At 39.5% G+C, this 21,968-nt stretch overlaps 1 protein-coding gene across 2 annotated transcripts in view; it reads right to left on the bottom strand.

Moving 5' to 3' along the window:
* Positions 1–2,878: 2,878 nt before the first annotated feature.
* Positions 2,879–21,968, bottom strand: part of LOC109899864 (leucine-rich repeat-containing protein 1) — a 69,270-nt gene continuing 50,180 nt past the window's right edge. The window contains exons 11-15 of one of the 2 annotated variants that reach the window (XM_020495471.2): positions 17,409–17,524; positions 13,680–13,852; positions 5,492–5,631; positions 4,849–4,968; positions 2,879–4,700 (exon numbers count right to left, since the gene is read on the bottom strand). In XM_020495471.2, the coding sequence (XP_020351060.1) occupies positions 4,677–4,700; positions 4,849–4,968; positions 5,492–5,631; positions 13,680–13,852; positions 17,409–17,524 (573 nt within the window). In that variant the 3' untranslated portion in view covers positions 2,879–4,676. Of the gene's footprint in view, positions 4,969–5,491; positions 5,632–13,679; positions 13,853–17,408; positions 17,525–21,968 lie in introns of both variants that reach the window. The other variant, XM_020495470.2, reaches the window with a different exon arrangement.

Below are 21,968 nucleotides of genomic sequence, written 5' to 3'. Positions count from 1 at the left end.
TGGATTAATACTGAAATTGTGAAAATGATAATGCCCTTTTAGCGTAAGAGATGTTTGAAAAGTCCAGCTGAAATTTCTGCCTGTTTTGGTGGGAGGGAGTTTTGGCCTTTCATGGTAACACATGCAGTAAAGTAGTTAATAGACCAATAAGAAAGAGTTCCAAAACTCTGCCAATAACAGCTAATTATCAGTTTTACCTTGCCCACTCAAAACACTCCTAGCAAAATCCTTGTTCGAGAGGTTTTTCTTTGCTAAGAAGCTATTTGTTTATTTTTTACGATTTTAATTTAAAAACAAATCAGGTACTTAATTGTTACCCAGAAAATATTTGATAAAGTCAAAATAGCTGAATTGAACATTTAAGGCATTGCTGTTGAAAATGAGATAAATCCAGAAGTTATTGCACAATAAGAATACAAAGCCAGGAGGAAACCAGATGCACATTATACATAAATGACAATTTAACACAGAAAAATGTGTTAGATTATGTATTAAGCAACAATACACTTTATTTGATTATGAACTAAATAAAAAAAATGTACCTTTAGATCATTGGCACTAATAATGCTCAGATTAAATATTTGTATTTTTGAAGGATTAAAATGGAATCATGATACAGTGAGTTCACTGTGCAGGCACCTAGACAGGCTGCCAAAACAAGCACCATGGCATGAGGAGGAATGCTATGTAATGTAGCAGTAGTGTTTTCAGAGATAATTAGTTCTTGTGAAATTATATTCTTACCGGACGGTATATCTGTCTACATTTCAGATGAAAGGAAACTTTGTTCTCCAGTCTCAATTAGTTTACATTCTTGTTAATTATTTTACACACTTAAGAACTGCATGCTCATGCAATTCAGTGCCGGTCACGACCAGCTCTATGCATATTTATCAGTAGATGATTGTATTTCATTTCTGTTAGGTTTCAGAGACAAAGCACCACGTACATCATTGCAGCTGTTAAGACCAAAGTATATTGTAGCAATCTAGAGGCTTTAATCAATTATAGAAGTCGACTGACATGGCAGGAAATAGGGAGCTCTGCCTTTCCAGGAATGATGAAATCAGAGAGACAGTCCCTTTGGGAGATGTACACACTTCCTTTACAAAATGGCAGATAAGGAAAAGTAAGCTATACAGTTCTATTGGTTATCTATTAAGGACCAGAACACTTCGGAAGCAGGGTGATATTGTGCCTTCAGAAAGTATTCACAAACCCTTGACTTACATTTTGTTGTGCTACAGCCTGAATTTAAAATTGATTAAAAATGGGATTTATGGTCACTGGCCTACACACAATACCCCATTATGTCAAAGTGGAATGAAGTTGTTTGAAATCTTTACAAAGTAATTAAAAATTAAAAGCTGAAATGTCTTGAGTCATTAAGTATTAAACCCATTTGTTATGGCAAGCCTAAATAAGTTCAAGAGTACACATTTGTTTAACAAGTCACATAATAAACTGCATGGCCTGTTTAATAATAATAGCGTTTAACATGATTTTGGAATTACTACCTCATCTCTGTATCCCACACATACAATTATCTTTAAGGTCCCTCAGTCCCACAGTGAATTTCAAACAAAGATTAAACCACAAAGACAGGAAGGTTTTACAATGTCTCACAAAGAAGGGCACCTACAGTATTGGTAGATGGGTAAACATATCCCTTTGAGCATGGTGTTTCAATACACCCAGTCACTACAAAGATACAGGCGCCCTTCTGAACTCACTTGCCGGAGAGGAAGAAAACCACCCAGGGATTTTAAAACAGAGTTTAGCGATACGTGAAAACTGAGGATGGATCAACAACATTCTTGTTACTCCACAATACTAACCTAATTGATAGAGTGAAAAGGAAGCCTGTACAGAAAACTATTCCAAAACATGCATCCTGTTCTCAATACAGTGTTATGTTTGGGGCAAATCCAATACAACACTTTTTTATTTATATATATAAAAAAGGAACCTTTATTTAACTAGACAAATCAGTTAAGAACAAATGCTTATTTACAATGACGGCCTACAGTGGGTTAATGGCCTTGTTCAGGGGCAGAATGACAGATTTTTACCTTGTCAGCTCGGGATTTGATACAGTAACCTTTCGGTTACTGGCCAACACTAACCACTAGGCTTATCTGTATACTCCATATTTTTCAAGCATAGTGGCGGCTGCATCATGTTATGAGTATGCTTGTAATCATTACAGACTGGGGAGTTTTTCAGGATACAAAAAGAAACTGAATGGAGCTAAGCACAGGCAAAATCCTGGAGTAAAACCTGGTTCAGTCTGCTTTCCACCAGATAGTGGGAGATTAATTCCCCTTTCAGCAGGATAATAACCTAAAACAAGGCCAAATCTATACTGGAGTTGCTTACCAAGAAGACAGTGAATGTTCCTGTATAGCAAAGTTAGTTTTGACTTAAATCTACTTGAAACCCTAGGCAAATCTTGAAAATGGTTGTCTAGCAACGATAAACATCCAATTTGCCAGAGCTTGAAACGGTTTGAAAAGAATAATGGGCAAATATTGTACAATCCAGGTGTGCAAAGCTCTGAGACTTGCCCAGAAAGACTCACAGTGGTAATTCTAACTTGTATTGACTCAGGCGGGTATTTCTGTATTTCATTTTCAATAAATTAGAAAAAATGTCTAAAAACATGTTTCACTTTGTCATTATGGGGTATTGTGTGTAGATAGGTGGGGAAAATATATTTAATCCATTTTGAATTCAGGCTGTAAGAACAAAATGTGGAATAAGTCAAGAGGTATGAATACTTTCTGAAGGTACTGTAGACATGAAAATCATACAAGCTGTTCAGGGGATGTATAATTTGCCTTTACAAGCCTAAATAAAACCAGGGAACGGTTAGGGATAACGATACTCATTGCATTGTATTAATACAATATAAACATCTACTTGAGATAAACACATGGAATTTAAACTTTGTGAATGCAACATTGAATGCAGTCCATACTTACACTCTCATTTCAAGACAAGCAGACTTCACATACAGCACATGACAGTTGGGTGAGGTGTTGCATACTATATACACAAGTCATGCAATGCAAGTTGGATGGACAAAACAGGAGATGAATGGTTGAGGAAAAAGTACTAACGTGTGAATGACCACCCTGATGAGCTTTTTATCACTGGGCATTGTTAAAACTATGAGTGATTTCCTTAAAAAAAAAAATGAAATTAAACGGTTAAAATCTAATCCAATTTGAATGGCAAATACATACAGTATTTAAGAATAATCAATGATAACGGGCATGTGCGGCTTGAATACACAAAATATGGCATTTATGATTTGACATGTTAACAGATATGAGACGTTAGATGACGTGTTAACAATGTGAGATGGTGAAGCAAAAACAGAAGGTCTACATTTTTCATAAAGGACTAAAGGCTGAAACACTAAAGAGTAATGGACTAAAAACTAAGTTAAGGGGAATAACGAATCATGTTTGGTTTTAAACCCATTTTATTTTATCAGTGGTTAAAAGTCGTCCAAACCTGTAGGCTCAGTGTCCATGCCAATTTCAAATTGTGTTTTTGTGCAGCTTGATCATTAAAATAAAAATAATTTAAAAAGAAAGATGAAATCCACATTAAAACAAATTTATATGGTCCTCTCCTTGAAATACATTTAAAACAAAAAAAGTTAAATCAATGTTGTAGTGTACCATTTGAAGAACATTCCGTTTTATTAAGACGCAATAAACTAAGAAGTGCATTAGTGTATGCTTAAACTGCATTTTCAAAAGATTCCACCCTGGTTCTTATTACCTTGTTTGTAATGAAAATTGGCCATTGAAAGTCTAAGCTCATGTGTTAAAGGGAGAAAGTGGCAAATGTTAAAATGCAGCTGTTTCTGGTATCTGGTATTAAGAAAACATTTCAAAGCAGTGAATCGCAATGAAAGAAAGTAAGACAGCCTTGTCACTTCCACTCAATCTGTTGTGGGAGAGTGGTTATGGTACATGTTCCAAACTTAATTACAAAATTACCAAACATGTCTATATAAAAATGAGTTTAGGATTTGATTAAGAAGTTAGACAATGGAGTAGAAAAGAAGATTCGAGGCTGTCTACTCACCCAAAGGGAATTATATTGTTTTGATAAGACATTAGCAACTGCATTTGTTTGTTTTTTTACTTAAAAGGAAAACACTAAAAAGGAAATAAAATACGTACCAAATACCAAGATAACATTTTTTAAATTCTGCGATAGTTTAAGAAACTTGCTATACATTGTTTTAATTTACACCATCTGAGCTGCCAAAAAGTATAAAAGTATCGATATTCACAAATGACTATACAATAATCCTTAAATCAGTAGGTCCAAAAACGAAGTATCCCCAAAATGTAAAAAGAAATATTCCCCAGTATTTAAAAAATAAAACAAATATATATAAATGTCAACATTATTTAATATACTTAAGACTTACAGTAGTGCAACTACCTATTGTCTGTAAAAAAAAAGGAAAAAATACATCTTTAAAAAGCACTAACTTTAAAAAATACCTTTAAAAAGGAACACACCTGTGCATATTATTGCTGTTTGAAAAGATAGCACAATAGTTTGAAAAGAAGGCACATGGGCCCTGGTAGTCTGAGCCAGATACCGTGCAGGGTATTGGAGATGAAGTAAGATACTGGACAAGAGGATCACAGCAGAGTCCCAGGGATGAGCTGCAGGAGGGGTAGGTAGATCGCAGAGGGGTTTGTGGGGAAAAGTAGGTTCAAGGGGTTGTGCAGGAGAACATGGTGAGAGACACAAGAGGTAAGAATGTTTCTGAGGTAAGAGTCACACAGACGTGGTGACTGTAGCATTATTGACCTCGTTTTTGTTGGAATCCAGGCCTTTGGCAGCGTTCAGGTCGTTGCGGAGGTTCTCCGCTGCTTTCTTCATAGTCTTCAGCTCGCCTGGGTGAGGAGTGGCCCGTCGCATCAGCGTTCCCTGTGGGGAGAAAATAAAGAGGGACAGGGAGGAGAAACAGTGAGACGGATCTGTAAGACTGAATGGACCCAGATTAATCAACAGGTCTGTCATTCTGTCATGTATTATATTACCTTCACAGCAACGTATATAATATGTTATACACTCAGTCACCAGTTTATGCATGGTTCGTTCCTACAGACAGTGAGTCACATGGCCATAAGTTGCTATATACAGTAAAGCAGGCAGACAGGCATTCAGTTACTGTTCGATTGAACATTAGAATGGGCGAAACGGGTGACCTAAGCAACTTTAACCGTGGTATGATCCAGTATCTCAGAAACGGCTGGCCTCCTAGGCTTTTCATGCATGGTAGTAACAACGCTTTATATTAGTTGAATACATATATCTTTAAATCTCTATTCCTTGTTTAGTGAGTATTGACAGTTGACGTTTCAAACGACCCCTGTGAATGGTGAAAGGTCTTTTCGACCTCATCGCCTCCTGTCATTCCCCTTCACACACTTCTAGCGCTTCACCTCACCTTTTCATCATCCTCGTCATCGTTATCATCCAGGAAGTGGATGGCACTGATCCTGTTCATGGCCCTGTCATCCCAGGTGTCATCCACCACGTCATTCACCAGGCTTTCCAGAGCACCGCAGCGAGCAAGGTTGTCTGAGCCTAAAACAGGATACATTTGATGTGTGTGTGAGGATAGTAATCATTCACATCTTTATTAACTTCACTAGGGTAAGGGGTAGCATTCGGGAATTTTGGATGAAAAGCATGCCCAAATTAAACTGCCTGCTACTCAGGCCCAGAAGCTAGGATATGCATATAATTGGTAGATTTGGATAGAAAACTCTAAAGTTTCCAGAACTGTTAAAATAATGTCTGAGTATAGCAGAACTGATATGGCAGTCAAAAACCTGAGGAAAATCCATCCAGGAAGTACTATTATTTTGAAAGACTGTTTTTCCATTGAAAGCCTATCCACCATACAAAGACTTAGGACCCAGTTCACAATCTCTATGGCTTCTTCTACATGTGGCCAGTCTTTAGGCATTGTTTCAGGCTTTTACTCTGAAAAATGAGGGAGATACAGCACTTTCAATGAGTGGACAGTGGATATTTCCAGACACGAGTCCAGCGCGTGATCTATTGACAAAGCTTTTGTCCGGTTGAAATACTATTGATTATTTATGACAAAATCAACCTGAGGATTGATTTTAAACATCGTTTGACATGTTTCTACTAACTTTTATTGTACTTTGACTTTTCATCTGGATGTTGAGAGCGCACTTTGTGCCTTTGGATTACTGAAATAAAACGCACCAACAAAACAGAGGTTTTTGGACATAAAGAGGGACATTATCGAACAAAACAAACATTTATTGTGTAACATGGAGTCCTGGGAGTGCCACCAGATGAAGATCAAAGGTAAGTGATTAATTTTAACGCTATATCTGACGTTTGTGACAACTCTCCTTGGTTGAAAAATGGCTGTGTGGTTTTTGTGGCTAGGCGCTGACCTAACGCAATTGCATGGTTTGCTTTCGCCGTAAAGCCTTTTTGAAATCTGACACAGCGGCTGGATTAACAAGACGTTTATCTTTAATCCTTCATCAATGTTTATGATGAGTATTTCTGTAATTTGATGTGGCTCTCTGAAATTTCACCGGATGTTTGTTTGAGACAATGATTACTGAACATAATGCGGCAATTTCAACTGAGGTTTTTGGACATAAAGATTAACTTTATCGAACAAACCAAACATTTATTGTGTAACATGAAGTCCTGTGAGTGCCATCTGATGAAGGTCAAAGGTTAGTGATTCATTTAATCGCTATTTCTGACTTTTGTGAGTCCTCTCCTTGGCTTGAAAATGGCTGTATGATTCTGACCTAACTTAATCGCATGGTGTGCTTGCGCCGTAAAGCCTTTTTAATATCGGACACTGTGGTTGGATTAACAAGAAGTTTATCTTTAAAATGGTGTATAAATAATACTTGTATGTTTGAGGAATTTTAATTATGGGATTTCTGTTGTTTTGAATCTGGCGCCCTGCAATTTCACTGGCTGATGTCGAGGTGGGACGCTACCGTCCCACTGAAACCAGAGAGGTTAATAATTGGCTTTTCAAAATGATGTTCACATGCATGCTTGAAATGTAAGACCTGTGTAAAAACGAACACACAAGTGGCCTGAATTAACCAACGGATTAAAATCAATGTGTTCGGTATGATTGCATCACTCAATCTGCACCCCCAACCCCCCAGATGAGCGCTTGGAAACATCCAGATCACAGTTTCAAATCCCAGCTTAGTCACAAGCTTAGAGCTAGACAATCTCCCCCCCCCCAAATTCGAGCTCACTGACTTGACCTCCACAAGTTGTAGATCCTCATCTGCTGCTCCACAAGTGAATGAGGGCCATGGAATGGAACATAAGTACATAGTCCTCTCATTCCGAGGCACGTCAGGGACTAAGGGGGATGGGCGTAACAAGGAACATGCTCCGTAGTCATTCATTCAATGATTCAAATAAAATAAAAACATGACATATGGGTGCAGCAACCAGGTTGTGGAGATCGCGCAAAATAATCACTATCAACAGTTGGATCAGGCCTAGATTCCACCAGGCCTCAGCTGAGTCAGAGAGCGAGCCTCTCCTCGCCCAGCAGAGAAAGATCTTAATGGCAGAAGTTCAGTTGAGAGTTAAGCCTCTTTATCTGGGGCAGAAGGCAGCCTACTGGTTAGAGCGTTGGGCTAGTAACCGAAAGGTGGCTAGATCGAATCCCCGAGCTGACAAGGTAAAAATCTGTCGTGCTGGCCATGAACAAGGCAGTTAACCCACTGTTCCTAGGCCGTCATTATAAATAATAATTTAGCTAAATAAAGTTAAATTTAAAAAAAAGAATAATAATTTTAAAAAGCTGTACAATCCACTGAGGTCTTTTTTATTTTCCAATACATAGAAAAGGAGCAGGCCCTTGGTGGCAGCATAGGATCAGATCAAGATAGATTAGAGCTTGTGACAAACTCAAGGCAATGGGATCCCACTTAATCCGGCCCACAGGTGGTTGAATAAAAATGCTATGAAATTGTTATACAGTGCACTCTGAAAATATTCAGACACCTTGATTTTTTAAAACATTCTGTTACAGCCTTATTGTAAAATGAATTAAAAATATTTGTTTTCTTATCAATCTACACACAATACACCATAATGACACATTTTATATTGATATGTTGCACTTTTTATGAACTGAAATATCACATTTAAAAACGTATTCAGAACCTTTACTCAGTACTTTTTTGAAGCACCTTTGGCAGGGATTACAGACTCAAGTCTTCTTGGGTATGACGCTACAAGCTCGGCACACCTGTATTTGGAGAGTTTCTTTCATTCTTCTCTACGGATCCTTTCAACCTCTTTCAGGTTGGATGGGGAGCGTTGCTGCACAGCAATTATCAGGTCTCTCCAGAGATGTTTGATTGGGTTCAAGTCTGGGCTCTGGATGGGCTACTCAAAGACATTCAGAGCCTTGTCCCGAAGCCACTCATGCATTGTCTTGGCTGTATGCTTAGGGTCGTTGTCCTGTTCAACGGTGAATGTTCGAACTTCGTCTGAGGTCCTGAGTGCTCTGGAGCAGATTTTTTATCAAGGATCTCTCTGTACTTTAGATCGTTCATCTTTCCCTCGATCCTGACTAGTCTCCCAGTCCCTGCCACTGAAAAACATGTTGCCACCACCATGCTTCACAATAGGGATGGTGACAGGTTTCCTCCAGACGTGACGTTTGCCATTCAGGCTAAAGAGTTCAATCTTGACCTCATCAGACCAGAGAATCTTGTTCCTCACGGTCTGAGAGTCTTTAGATGCCTTTTGGCAAACTCCAAGCGGGCTGTCATGTGCCTTTTACTGAGGAGTGGCTTCCGTCAGGTCACTCTACATAAAAGCCTGATTGGTGGACTGCTGTATAGATTGCTATCCTTCTGGAAGGTTCTCCCATCTCCACAGAGCAAATCCGGAGCTCTGTCAGAGTGACCATCGGGTTCTTGATCACCTCCCTGACCAAGGCCCTTCTCCCCCTGCTCAGTTTGGCCGGGCGGCCAGCTCTAGTAAGAGTCTTGGTGGTTCCAAACTTCTCCCATTTAACAGGCTGACTACAACGCTCATGTCGCGTGCCATCTCCTCATTGGATATACCCACATGGGTGACTGAAAGACGAGCGAGTTCAGTGGTAGTAATGCATCTAATATATGAAAGTTGCCAATCGCAATATAAAGTCAAGAGAAGAAAAAGCCTAGGTGAGATGACTAGAAACAATTCGATTGACCGTTTTGTGTGGATTAATCGTCGGAGTCGAGGACTTTGTGCATTTCATGTAAAATAATAACTCAATGTTTATATCCCAGGACAAATTAGCTAGCAACAGCAAGCTAGCTAAATAGGACAAATGCTAGCTAAATTGCCATAAATGTTTACTGCTTTTCAACTTGTCCCCAAATTAATGTATTTGTTTCAGAGCTTGTTTTGATATTTTAACCTGTATGTCGTGATAGCGTTTGTTGTGGTCGGACAAAATAAATTTATGCCCGATGGCGCACGCACGCAGCCGGTTTGGGTTCAGTGTAAGAATGACGGTGTCCACTGTGTTCTTGGGGACCTTCAAAGCTGCAGATATTTTTTGGTACACTTTCCCAGATCTGTGCCTCAACACAATCCTGTCTCGGAGCTCTACGGACAATTCCTTTTACCTCATGGCTTGGGTTTTGCACTGTCAACTGTGGGACCTTATATAGACAGGTCTGTGCCTTTCCAAATCATGTCCAATCAACTGAGATTTACCACAGGTGGACTCCACAGGAAGAAACATCTTAAGGATGATGGATGGAAACAGGATGCACCTGTGCTCAATTTCGAGTCTCACAACAAAGGGTCCGAATACTTATGTAAATAAGGTATCGGTTTATTATTTTTTATAAATTAGCAAAAAATCTAAAAACCTGTTTTTTCTTAGTCATTATGGGGTATTGTGTGTAGATTGATGAGGATTTTCTATTTTATTTAATCCATTTTAGAATAAGTATGTAACATAACAAAATGAGTAAAAAGTCCAGATCTCTGAACACTTTCCGAGTGTGCGCACACACAAAAAGTTTTAGAACACCTACTCATTCAAGGGTGTTTCATTTATTTTGACTATTTTCTACATTGTAGAATAACAGTGAAGACATCAAAACTAAGAAATAACACATGGAATCATGTAGTAACCAAAAAAGTGTTAAATCAAAAAATGTAATATTTGAGATTCTTGAAATAGCCACCCTTTGCCTTGATGACAGCTTCACACACTCTTGGCATTCTCTCAACTAGCTTCATGAGGCAGTCACCCGGAATGCATTTCAATTAACAGGTGTGCCTTGTTAAAAGTGAATTTGTGGAATTGCTTTCCTTCTTAATGCGTTTGAGCCAATCAGTTGTGTTGTGACAAGGTAGGAGGGTATACAGAAGATGGTCTTTTACCAAATAGGACTAAGTCCATACTATGGCAAGTACTGCTTAAATAAGCAAAGAGAAATGACAGTCCATCATTACTTTAAGACATGAAGGTCAGCCAATACGGAACATTTCTAGAATGTTGAAAGTTTCTTCAAGTGCAGTCACAAAAACCATCAAGCACCATCATGAATCTGGCTCTCATGAGGACCGCCACAGGAATGGAAGACCCAGAGCTACCTCTGCTGCAGAGGACAAGTTCATTCGAGTTACCAGCTTCAGAAATGGAAGTAGATGTGTGATAAGTGCCCCACGGTTTTGATCATGTTCGGACCAAATCTAATGCTTGTAGGACTCTGGAGAATATGCAAAGGAGTGACATAGAATGGGAATAGGATATAACCTGTGGGATTAAACTAATTTCTTTATGGGGTAGAATTTGAAGTAAAGGCGCTTATAGCTGATCTATAAATGATTACATACAGTAGGTGTATAGAGAGGCCAGTGACCCCTGAGAAAGCTTTTAGGTAATGAAATTGCCAATGACCAAGATCACGTAATACAAATTGAAACCCATTTAGAAAGAATCACTGACATTACAGTGATACAGGTTTTTACTGTAGGCAGCTGCGGTGGTCATAGTGGTTTTGACAGTAGAACATACAAAGCTCAGTGATTTAAAATATGATATCCTGGCATTTTTAAAGGTAGGGCGGTATTTGAGGTTTCTGAATAATAAAAGTTCTAAATATGCTTTATGGGTAGTGCATGGCCCTAGGATGGCAACAAATTAATTCCAAGTGGTTTGAATGGGCTTTTCTCCAATCTGATTGCTTTTTACTGTTCAACAAGACTTCAACAAAAATAATAGGAGGACAAAACTGACAGTGAACTAGTCCTATTTGTAGAACATTGCATAGGAATTAAAATCCCTTTTTGTAGCCTCAAGTTCCAGAACTCAACCAATGGTTTTCCATTTGCAGTTATTTGTTAAATTCCTGAATTTTCACGAATTTCTTAAATATCCTGCACTCATTTGTTATTAATTTACACATGGCGTTGCGTTTTTTTTGTTCTAGCATGCCTCCATTTCACCCCCCACTCAAAATTCCTTTATCAGAATAATAATTTTCCACTGACCGTATATTTTCAGTTTAATTGCAGTTCTTACTTTCGTGGGATGATTTCCAGGGGTCTGTATTTGGCAAGCTTGCCCTCCTAAAGTTGTTCACTTGTTGTGCTAGCAAGTTTGCTAGCAGTTCTTAGATGTTAGCATTTTGTTACTGGTGATGAAAATGGATTGGATTTGAAAGAAATGACAGCAATGTAGATTGATGATAGTCTTCCTAAAAATGTCTTTATGCAAAAGTTCATAAACATTTTACACACACACTTATTTTCACAATGTGAAATACAATTATCAAAAACTAATATTAGTCAAAAGTTTGAATGTCATTGTATGCTGCAGAGTTAAGATTTCCCATCACTGGAATAAAGCCCAAACCATGAAAAAAAACCAAGGCCATTACAACTTTACAGTTGGCACTATGAGAGTTCTAGAGTTCTCCTGGCATCCACCAAACTCAGATTCGTCCGTCGGACTGCCAGATGGTGAAGCATGATTCATCACTCCAGAAAACGCATTTCCACTGCACCAGAGTCCAATAGCGGCGAGCATTACACCACTCCAGCCGACGCTTGGCATTGCGCATGGCGATCTTAGGCTTACGTGTAGCTGCTTGGCCATGGAAACCCATTTCATAAAGCTCCAGACAAAGAGTTATTGTGCTGACGTTGCTTCCAGAGGCAGTTTGGGACTTTGTAGTGAGTGTTGCAAACGAGGACAGACGATTTTTATGTGCTATGAGCTTTAGCACTCGGCGGTCCCGTTCTTTGAGCTTGTGTGGCCTACCACTTCGCGGCTGAGCTTTCGTTGCTCTTAGATGTTTCCACTTGAAAACAACATGACTTACAGTTGTCTGGGGCAGCTCCAGCAGGGCAGAAATGTGAAAAACTGACTTGTTGGAAAGGTGGCATCCTATGACGGTGCCACGTTGAAAGTCACTGAGCTCTTCAGTAAGGCCATTTGACTGCCAATGTTTTTATACACCTGTCAATTTTATACACCGGTCAGCAACGGGTGTGGTTTGAAGGGGTACTATTGGATATATAGGGTATGTCTTTATTTTTGTTGAACTACTTGCTGGGGCTGAGTTAATATTATTTTTGGGACCTTTATTTAGCTAGGCAAGATATAACTTGCAGGATATCATGGTAGCCAATGTGTGTTAGTTAACCAGTATACCTGGATTTACTGTTGCTGCGAGCAATATTAGCAATGTTAGGCTAGCAGGTGGCTAGCTATAGCTACCATCGGCCAACAACAGAGTTTTTGCCAGTTTGGTTATAGATGTTCAATGTCTACTATGTAAAGAAACTGAACTGCTAATAAGTGATGCGTTTCAAGGCTGCTAGTGGTTAGCTAGTAGGGGTAAGCAAGCAGAAGTGTAAAAGGGGCTATGCTAAAAGCCTTTTTTTAGCTGACAAATAAAAAAATCCCAGGATATGGTCAAATGATAAATTGGCTTTATTCAGAGTGCCAATTAAATTTCGCAAAAACAACGAGGACTCAATATGTGGGTCTTTACCGTCTTATGTGGACAGTGGCTTCACTCCTGCTCGTCTAGTGCTCCGCTTTACATTAGACTAAACTCTCCTTCCAGACTCACATTAAGCATCTCCAATCAAAAATTAAATCTAGAATTGGCTTCCTATTTCGCAACAAAGCTTCCTTCACTCATGCTGCCAAACATACCCTCGTAAAACTGACCATCCTACCGATCCTTGACTTCGGCGATGTCATCTATAAAATAGCCTCCAACACTCTACTCAGCAAACTGGATGTAGTCTATTACAGTGCCATCCGTTTTGTCACCAAAGCCCCATATACTACCCACCACTGCAACCTGTACGCTCTCGTTGGCTGGCCCTCGCTTCATACTCGTCGCCAAACCCACTGGCTACAGGTTATCTACAAGTCTCTGCTAGGTAAAGCCCCACCCTATCTCAGCTCGCTGGTCACCATAGCAGCACCCACTTGTAGTACACGCTCCAGCAGGTATATCTCACTGGTCACCCCCAAAGCCAATTCCTCCTTTGGTCACCTTTCCTTCCAGTACTCTGCTGAGTAACCACAGAGTTGGTAGTACATGACAAGACCTTACCTTTACTGTCAGGTTCTAAAGGCTGCTGGGGCAGGAGAACACAGGTGAGCACTTTTTCCCCCGACTCTGGATCCATGTCATTCTGGAAGGTGAGTAGAGGCTGGGACTGGTTCTCTGACAGCCACAGGGCCTTGAGTCGCAGCATGGTCAGAGATATGGGTAGGTGGAGTAGTCTGGAGAGAGATGATAATGTGTTATTGAAAGACTGCAGAGAATATTTAGTGACCCTTATTGATTTGTGGACAGCTCAGAGTCTACATTGGTGTCAAATATTATGACTTACTTTGCTACATCTAAAAGCATTACTGGGTCTGGAGTATAATAAGATAAATAATATACACTACAGGTCAAAAGTTTTAGAACTTGTTCAGGGGATTTTCTTTATTTTTACTATTTTCTACATTGTAGAATAATAGTGAAGACATCAAAACTATGAAATAACACATTTGGAATCATGTAGTAACCAAAAAAAGTGTATATTCTCCAAATAGCAACCCTAGGTCTTGTGTGTGCAAAGCTGTCAACTTGGCATTCTCTCAACCAGCTTCATGAGTCACCTGGAATGCATTTCAATTAACAGGTGTGCCTTGTTAAAAGGTAGGCCGTCATTGTAAATAAGAATTTGTTCTTAACTGACTTGCCTAGTTAAATAAAGGTTAAATAAAAGTTAATTTGAGTCAATCAGTTGAGTTGTGACAAGGTAGGGGGGTATACAGAAGATATCCCTATTTGGTAAAAGACCAAGTCCATATTTTGGCAAGAGCAGCTCAAATAACCAAAGAGAAACGACAGTCATTACTTTAAGACATGAAGGTCAGTCAATACGGAACATTTCAAGAACTTTGAAAGTTTCTTCAAGTGCAGTCACAAAAACCATCAAGTGCTATCATGAAACTGGCTCTCATGAGGACCGCCACAGGAATGGAAGACCCAGCTGCAGAGGAAAAGATCAATAAAGTTACCAACTAGAGGTCGACCGATTAATCGAATGGCCGATTAATTAGGGCTGATTTCAAGTTTTCATAACAATCGGAAATCTGTATTTTTGGACACCGATTTGGTGTTTAACTAGGCAAGTCAGTTAAGAACACATTCTTATTTTCAATGACGGCCTAGGAACGGTGGGTTAACTGCCTCGTTCAGGGGCAGTACAACAGATTTTCACCTTGTCAGCTCAGGGGATTCAATCTTGCAACCTTTCAGTTAACTAGTCCAACGCTCTAACCACCTGCCTCTCATTGCACTCCATGAGGAGACTGCCTGTTACGCGAATGCAGTAAGCCAAGGTAAGTTGCTAACTAGCATTAAACTTATCTTCTAAAAAACAATCAATCATAATCACTAGTTAAACTAGTAATATCATTAACCATGTGTAGTTAACTAGCGTGTCATGCGTTGCATTTAATCGATGTGGTGCGTATCGTTGCTCTAATGTGTACCTAACCATGAACATCAATGCCTTTCTTAAAATCAATACACTGAAGTATATATTTTTAAACCTGCATATTTAGCTAAAAGATATCCAGGTTAGCAGTCAATATTAACCAGGTGAAATTGTGTCGCTTCTCTTGCGTTCATTGCACGCCGAGTCAGTGTATATGCAACAGTTTGGGCCGCCTAATTTGCCAGAAATGTACGTAATTATGACATACCATTGAAGGTTGTGCAATGTAACAGGAATATTTAGACTAATGGTTCCCACTCATTGGATAAAATACGGAACGGTTCCGTATTTCACTGAAAGAATAAACATCTTGTTTTCGAGATGATAGTTTCCGGATTCGACCATATTAATAACCTAAGGCTCGTATTTCTGTGTGTTATTATGTTATAACTAAGTCTATGATTTCATAGAGCAGTCTGACTGAGCGGTGGTAGGCAACAGCAGGCTCATAAGCATTCATTCAAACAGAAATTTTGTGCGTTTTGCCAGCAGCTCTTCATTGTGCATCAAGCATTGCGCTGTTTAGGACTTCAAGCCTATCAACTCCCGAGATTAGGCTGGTGTAACCGATGTGAAATGGCTAGCTTAGTTAGCGGGGTGCGCGCTAATAGCATTTCAAACGTCACTCGCTAAGAGACTTGGAGTGGTTGTTCCCCTCGCTCCTACCTGGTTCGAGCCCAGGTAGGAGCGAGGAGAGGGATGAAAGCTATACTGTTATACTGGCAATACTAAAGTGCCTATAAGAACATCCAATAGTCAAAGGTTAATGAAATACAAATGGGTTAGAGAGATATAGTCCTATAATTCCTACAACCTAAAACTTCTTACCTGGGAATATTGAAGACTCATGTTAAAAGGAACCACCAGGTTTCATATGTTCTCATGTTCTGAGCAAGGAACTGAAATGTTTTTGCATTATTTAAAGAAAATTTAACATGTTTCATTATTTATTTGAGGCTAAATTGATTTTGATGTGTTAAAATAAGTGTTAATTCAGTATTGTTGTAATTGTCATTATTACAAATTAAAATTTAAATGTAAAAAATCGTCCGATTAATCGGTATCGGCTTTTTTTTAGTCCTCCAATAATAGGTATCGCCGTTGAAAAATCATAATCGGTCGACCTTTATTATCAATCACAGAAATTGCAGCCTAACTAAATGCTTCAAATAAAATGTTATTTGTCACTTGTCACAGTTACAAATAACGTGAAAAAAACAACACACAATAGCACGATTGGTTAGGAGTCCGTAAAATGGCAGTCATCTCTTCCGGCACCATTCTAACACAGAGTTCAAGTAACAGACATCTCAACATCAACTGTTCAGAGAAGACTGTGTGAATCAGGCCTTCAGTCAAAATGCTGCTAAGAAAGCACTACTAAAGGACACCAATAAGAAGACGAGACTTGCTTGGGCCAAGAAACATGAACAATGGACAGTAGACCGGTGGAAATCTGTCCTTTGGTCTAGAGTACAAATGGGATATTTTTGGTTCCAACCGACGTGTCTTTGTGAGCCATGGTGTGGGTGAACGGATGATCTCTGCATCTGTATTTGCCACCATGAAGCATGAAGGAGGTGGTGTTATGGTGTGGGGGTGCTTCGCTGGTGACACTGCTTGTAATTTATTTAGAATTCAAGGCACACTTAACCAGCATGGCTACAACAGCATTCTGCAGCGATACGCCGTCCCATCTGGTTTGGGCTTAGTGGGACTATCATTTGTTTTTAAACAGGACAATGACCCAACACCTCCAGGCTGTGTAAGGGCTATTTTACCAAGAAGGAGAGTGATGATTCTGCATCAGATAACCTGGCCTCCATAATCACCCGACCTCAACCCAATTGAGATGGTTTGGGATGAGTTGGAGTGAAGGAAAAGCAGCCCACAAGTGCTCAGCATATGTGGGAAATATTTTCCAACAAAAACTGTTGGAAAAGCATTCCAGGTGAAGCTGGTTGAGAGAATACCAATAGTATGTATGCAAAGCTGTCATCAAGGCACAGGGTGGCTATTTGAAGAATCTAAAATAAAATAAATACTTTGATTTGTTTAATACTTTTTTGGTTACTACATGATTCCATGTGTTATATCATAAGTTTGATGTCTTCACTATTATTCTACGATGTAGAAAATGTAGACTATAAAGAATATAATATATATAGAAAAAAACCTTGAATGAGTAGGTGTTCTAAAACTTTGACCGGTTGTGTATATGATGTAATGTGAATATGATCATAGAAATTAAATTCAATGTATATTTATTAGCCTATGTAGCCTACCTATTTCCAGACACATCAAACACATGCAGTTCTGTGGCCTGAGAGATCTCAGAGGGAATTCTTGTCAGCCTGTTCCCTCGAACACAGAAGACATTCAGGCTACTGCAGCCTCCAATCTGGATTAGGGAAGAAAGGCATACAAATAAGATAATTTAAAACTCTAAAAGACACTGTTTTAATTTATCATCACACACCCACAAAATTCCATATACGAACAGAGAAGGTGTTCTTTGAGGCACACAAACATCTTGAGCAGTAGGCTTTGGTAAGAACAGTTCATGTAAAAAATATAATAAAAATTAAGTATTTACCTTTATACCTTAGCATTTTCTAAATCACAGAAAATTAATATATGTTTATAAAAATGTATTTAAAAAAAAATCTAAAATCTATTTAGCATAATGGGCATAGATAGGTAAACCATTAAGAGCATTTGGGAGCTTTGCCACAGAATTGGGCATCTTGATGGAATTGGGCTATGGAGTTTGGCAAAGTAGGAGCTAAAATTAGCTGCAATTAGTAGTGTGTTGAAGTAGGGACCGGATGGGCCAGCTAAAGTGCTGTAGTCAGACTGTAATCTACTATCAGCCAGCGGCCAGACAGACCTGAACAGGGACCAAATACAGTAATGGAGTCTCATCATGTTAAAAGGATCTGGCTAAGCTGATGCTCTCACTGGAGTACTAAAGATTGATTTAAAGAGGTGCCTCGAAGAGAAGTCCAAATATCAGCAGGAGTTACAGTTAGTAGGCAACACACAGGTTCTACTCAAAGTCTAGCCATTACCTCAGAAGTAGAATTAACAAAGTACTACATGCATGGGCCCACGCTTAAACAACGTCAATACCGGGTACGTTGTTTGTCTATGAAATTCATTAGAATTGTGCATTGGAAATATGAACAAATTGCAGACCTTTTTATTTGGGGGGGGGTAATTACAAAATTAATATGCAACTGTTCAATTAAAATGGAAATAAGCCAATGTCCAGCAGATATCTTACCTTGAATGTGTGGATTTAAAATCACAACAAGATCAGGTTTTGGAACTTTTAGCCAATTATCAGTCATGACTATTAATTAAAAAGAACATAGCTACATCCCGACACCTGTGGTAAACAAGTAGTTGTCTAGTACTATTGTTACTGTTAGAAATGTTAATGGTTAGAGATAATAAAACAATGGCATTATCTGTGCAGTTCTGTGGACTCACACTGAGACACAGGGGCATTGTATAACTACTAAAGGGCTCTTTCAGATTAAACTTTAACCAGAGGGAGCTTGCCTTCGCTTTAATAGACAAGAGGCTAGAATCAACAACAGTATCTCTCTCACACGCACACACACGAAGCAGGCATTCTGGGACAATAAACCAGTGCTGAATACACCAGAGAACTGCAGTCAGTGTGTGTGCGCTTGTTTTGTCTGTGCTTGAATCCCCTGGAAACAAAAGATAGCATGCCAACAGCCGGAGAGCTAAAGCCGGAGAGTTGAAATCATGCTAAAGTACAGACAGACAGACAGTAAAGTCACACACACAATGAAGAGTCACACAGTCATGTCTAGGGTGAAGACAGTCACAGTGAGAGATGGATTTTGTGCCTGTGAGAGTGCTCCAGGTCAGGTCGATATGACAAATCGACCTTTGCCTGCATTGTACCACTGTGGCATACGCTTCCACTGAATGGGATTCAGCTCACACAGACCAGATTTGCTGGTTAGCAGGTGTAAGGATTAGCCTTTTTACAATACCCATTAAAATCAGAGGGGGTCAGGTTTAGTCCAGCAAAGCTCTGCATGCAAATCATACAGTGATCACTGGGGGATGCACTAACCAGATTCCACTGACTCATGACTGAGGCTTCTATGATTTTACATCCATTTGTCCGAGCAGCAGGGTAAATCATGAAGGCAAAATGAGATGCAATCAAGGTTTATGTTAGCTTTTTCTGAGCATGTTCAGACCTAGCATGCACAAGCATTTTGCTTACAGTATTGGGGTAAAATGGTTAACATAGCATTACATCAAAATAAGCAACTTCACTCACACATTGATTCTAGAGCACCCACAGAAGAAGTGGCAAGGGAAGAAATTGCTTTGGATCCAGTCCGCACTCATTCAGATAATACAAGAACGGGGTTGTAAAATCACAATGTCCAGTGGAACTACTTCACTGCTGCATCACAAAACGTGATCGATACGGTAAGATCACAACGGGAGATGGAAGAAAACTTTGAGCAATAAAAAAAAAAAAAAGGAAAAGTGCTTGTATCCCAGAAAGAAACTCAGAAGGAAGCAGCCTCGTGTCCTGACAACATAAATAAATATAGCTAAGATAATAAAAGCTTGGCACAAATACACTTGACCAGTGGTTCCCAAACGTTTTATAGTCCCGTACCCCTTCAAACATTCAACCTCCAGCTGCGTACCCCCTTTAGCACCAGGGTCAGTGCACTCTCAAATGTTGTTTTTTTGCCATCATTGTAAGCCTGCCCCACACACACCCACACTATACGATATATTTATTAAACATAAGAATGAGTGTGAGTTTGTCACAACCTGGCTCGTGGGAAGTGACAAAGAGCTCTTATAGGACCAGGGCAAAAATAATAATCAATAATTTTGCATATAAAATATATAAAACTATAAAACTTACATATAAAACCTTAATTGTTCATCGAAAAATGTGAATAACTCATCCTAGGTTAATGAGAAGGGTGTGCTTGAAAGGATGCTCATAACTCTGCAATGTTGGGTTGTATTGGAGAGAGTGTCTTAAATCATTTTCCACACACAGTCTGTGCCTGTATTTAGTGTTCATGCTAGTGAGGGTCAAGAATACAGTCTCACATAGGTACGTGGTTGCAAAGGTACTGTATTATTGACTGTATGTTTGTTTTACTCCATGTGTAACTCTGTCGTTGTATGTGTCGAACTGCTTTGCTTTATCTTGGCCAGGTCGTAATTGTAAATGAGAACTAGTTCTCAACTTGCCTACCTGGTTAAAGAAAGGTGAAATAAATAAAAAATAAATAAAAGAGGGCATCAGTGTCGGAATAGCGTGATTTGCCAAGGAAAGATACTCTAAGCGCAGCACAATCCAGAAATTTGGCAGTGGCTTCTGATTAAATTCACATTTTCACAGAACCGCTTGTTGCAATTTTGATGAGGCTCTCTTGTTCAGATATCGGTAAGTGGACTGGAGGCAGGGCATGAAAAGGATAACAAATCCAGTTGTCTGTGTCATCCGTTTCGGGAAAGTACCTGCGTAATTGCGCACCCAGCTCACTCAGGTGCTTCGCTAAATCACATTTGACTTTGTCCGTAAGCTTGAGTTCATTTGCACACAAAATCATACAGTGATGGAAAGACCTGTGTGTTGTCCTTGTTAATGCAGAATTTTGTCCCGCACATTGAATATAATTGTGGAGAGTCCCTGTAATCCTAGATTCAGATCATTCAGGTGAGAAAAAACATCACCCAGATAGGCCAGTCATGTGAGAAACTCATCATCATGCAAGCGGTCAGACAAGTGAAAATTGGGGTCAGTAAAGAACTTTAAACTCGTCTCTCAATAAAAGAAATGTCAATACTTTCCCCCTTGATAACCAACGCACTTCTGTATGTTGTGAAAGCGTTACATGGTCGCTGCCCATATCATTGCATAGTGCAGAAAATACAGGAGAGTTCAGGGGCCTTGCTTTAAAAAGTTATCCACTGTAGTGTTCAAAATGTCTTTCAAGCCATCAGGCATTCCCTTGGCAGCAAGAGCCTCTCAATGGATGCTGCAGTGTACTCAAGTGGCGTCGGGAGCAACTGCTTGCACGCGCGTTTCCACTCCACTATGTCTCCCTATCATGGCTTTTGCGCCATCAGTACAGATACCAACACATCTTGACCACCAAAGTCCATTTGATGTCACAAAGCTGTCCAATACTTAAAAAAATTAAAAATATCCTCTCCTGTTGTCCTGGTTTCCAGAAGAGGATGTCTTCCTTAATTGACCCCCATAAACATAACAAACATATACCAGGAGCTGTGCCAGGCCCTCTGTTGACTCATCTAGCTGTAACGCATAGAATTCACTGGCCTTGTATGCGAAGCAGTAACCTTTTCAAAACATCTCCTGTCATGTCACTGATATGTTGTGAAACAGTGTTGTTTGATGAAAGCATTGTCTGTATAGTTTTTTTGCCTTTTCCCTCAGCATTGTACCAGCCATATCCGCGGCAGCAGGAAGAATGAAGTCCTCCACATCAGTATGGGGCTTGCCTGTCCTAGCCACTCAGCAGCTCACCATATAAGACACTTCTCGCCCCTTCTTATTAATGGTACATGTTGCTTTTATATATGTCTGTCTACTTGAAAGTCGTCTTAATTCTCGCACAAAAAAAACTTGTGGCTTATTTTTCTAATTGGCATTTTTTGTTTCTAAATGAGTGAAGGTTTCATCGAGTTGTGAGATAGTACTTTTCACATAACACACTGTGGCAGAGGAAAGTCACTACTCCCAATATAAGTGAACCCCAAATCAATGTAGTTCTCATCCTATTTGCGCCTAT

Source organism: Oncorhynchus kisutch, linkage group LG11, assembly GCF_002021735.2.
Source record: "Oncorhynchus kisutch isolate 150728-3 linkage group LG11, Okis_V2, whole genome shotgun sequence".
Classification (NCBI taxonomy): domain Eukaryota; kingdom Metazoa; phylum Chordata; class Actinopteri; order Salmoniformes; family Salmonidae; genus Oncorhynchus; species Oncorhynchus kisutch.
The sequence above is the reverse complement of the archived record's forward strand: the minus strand, read 5'-3'. Positions and strand labels throughout refer to the sequence as shown.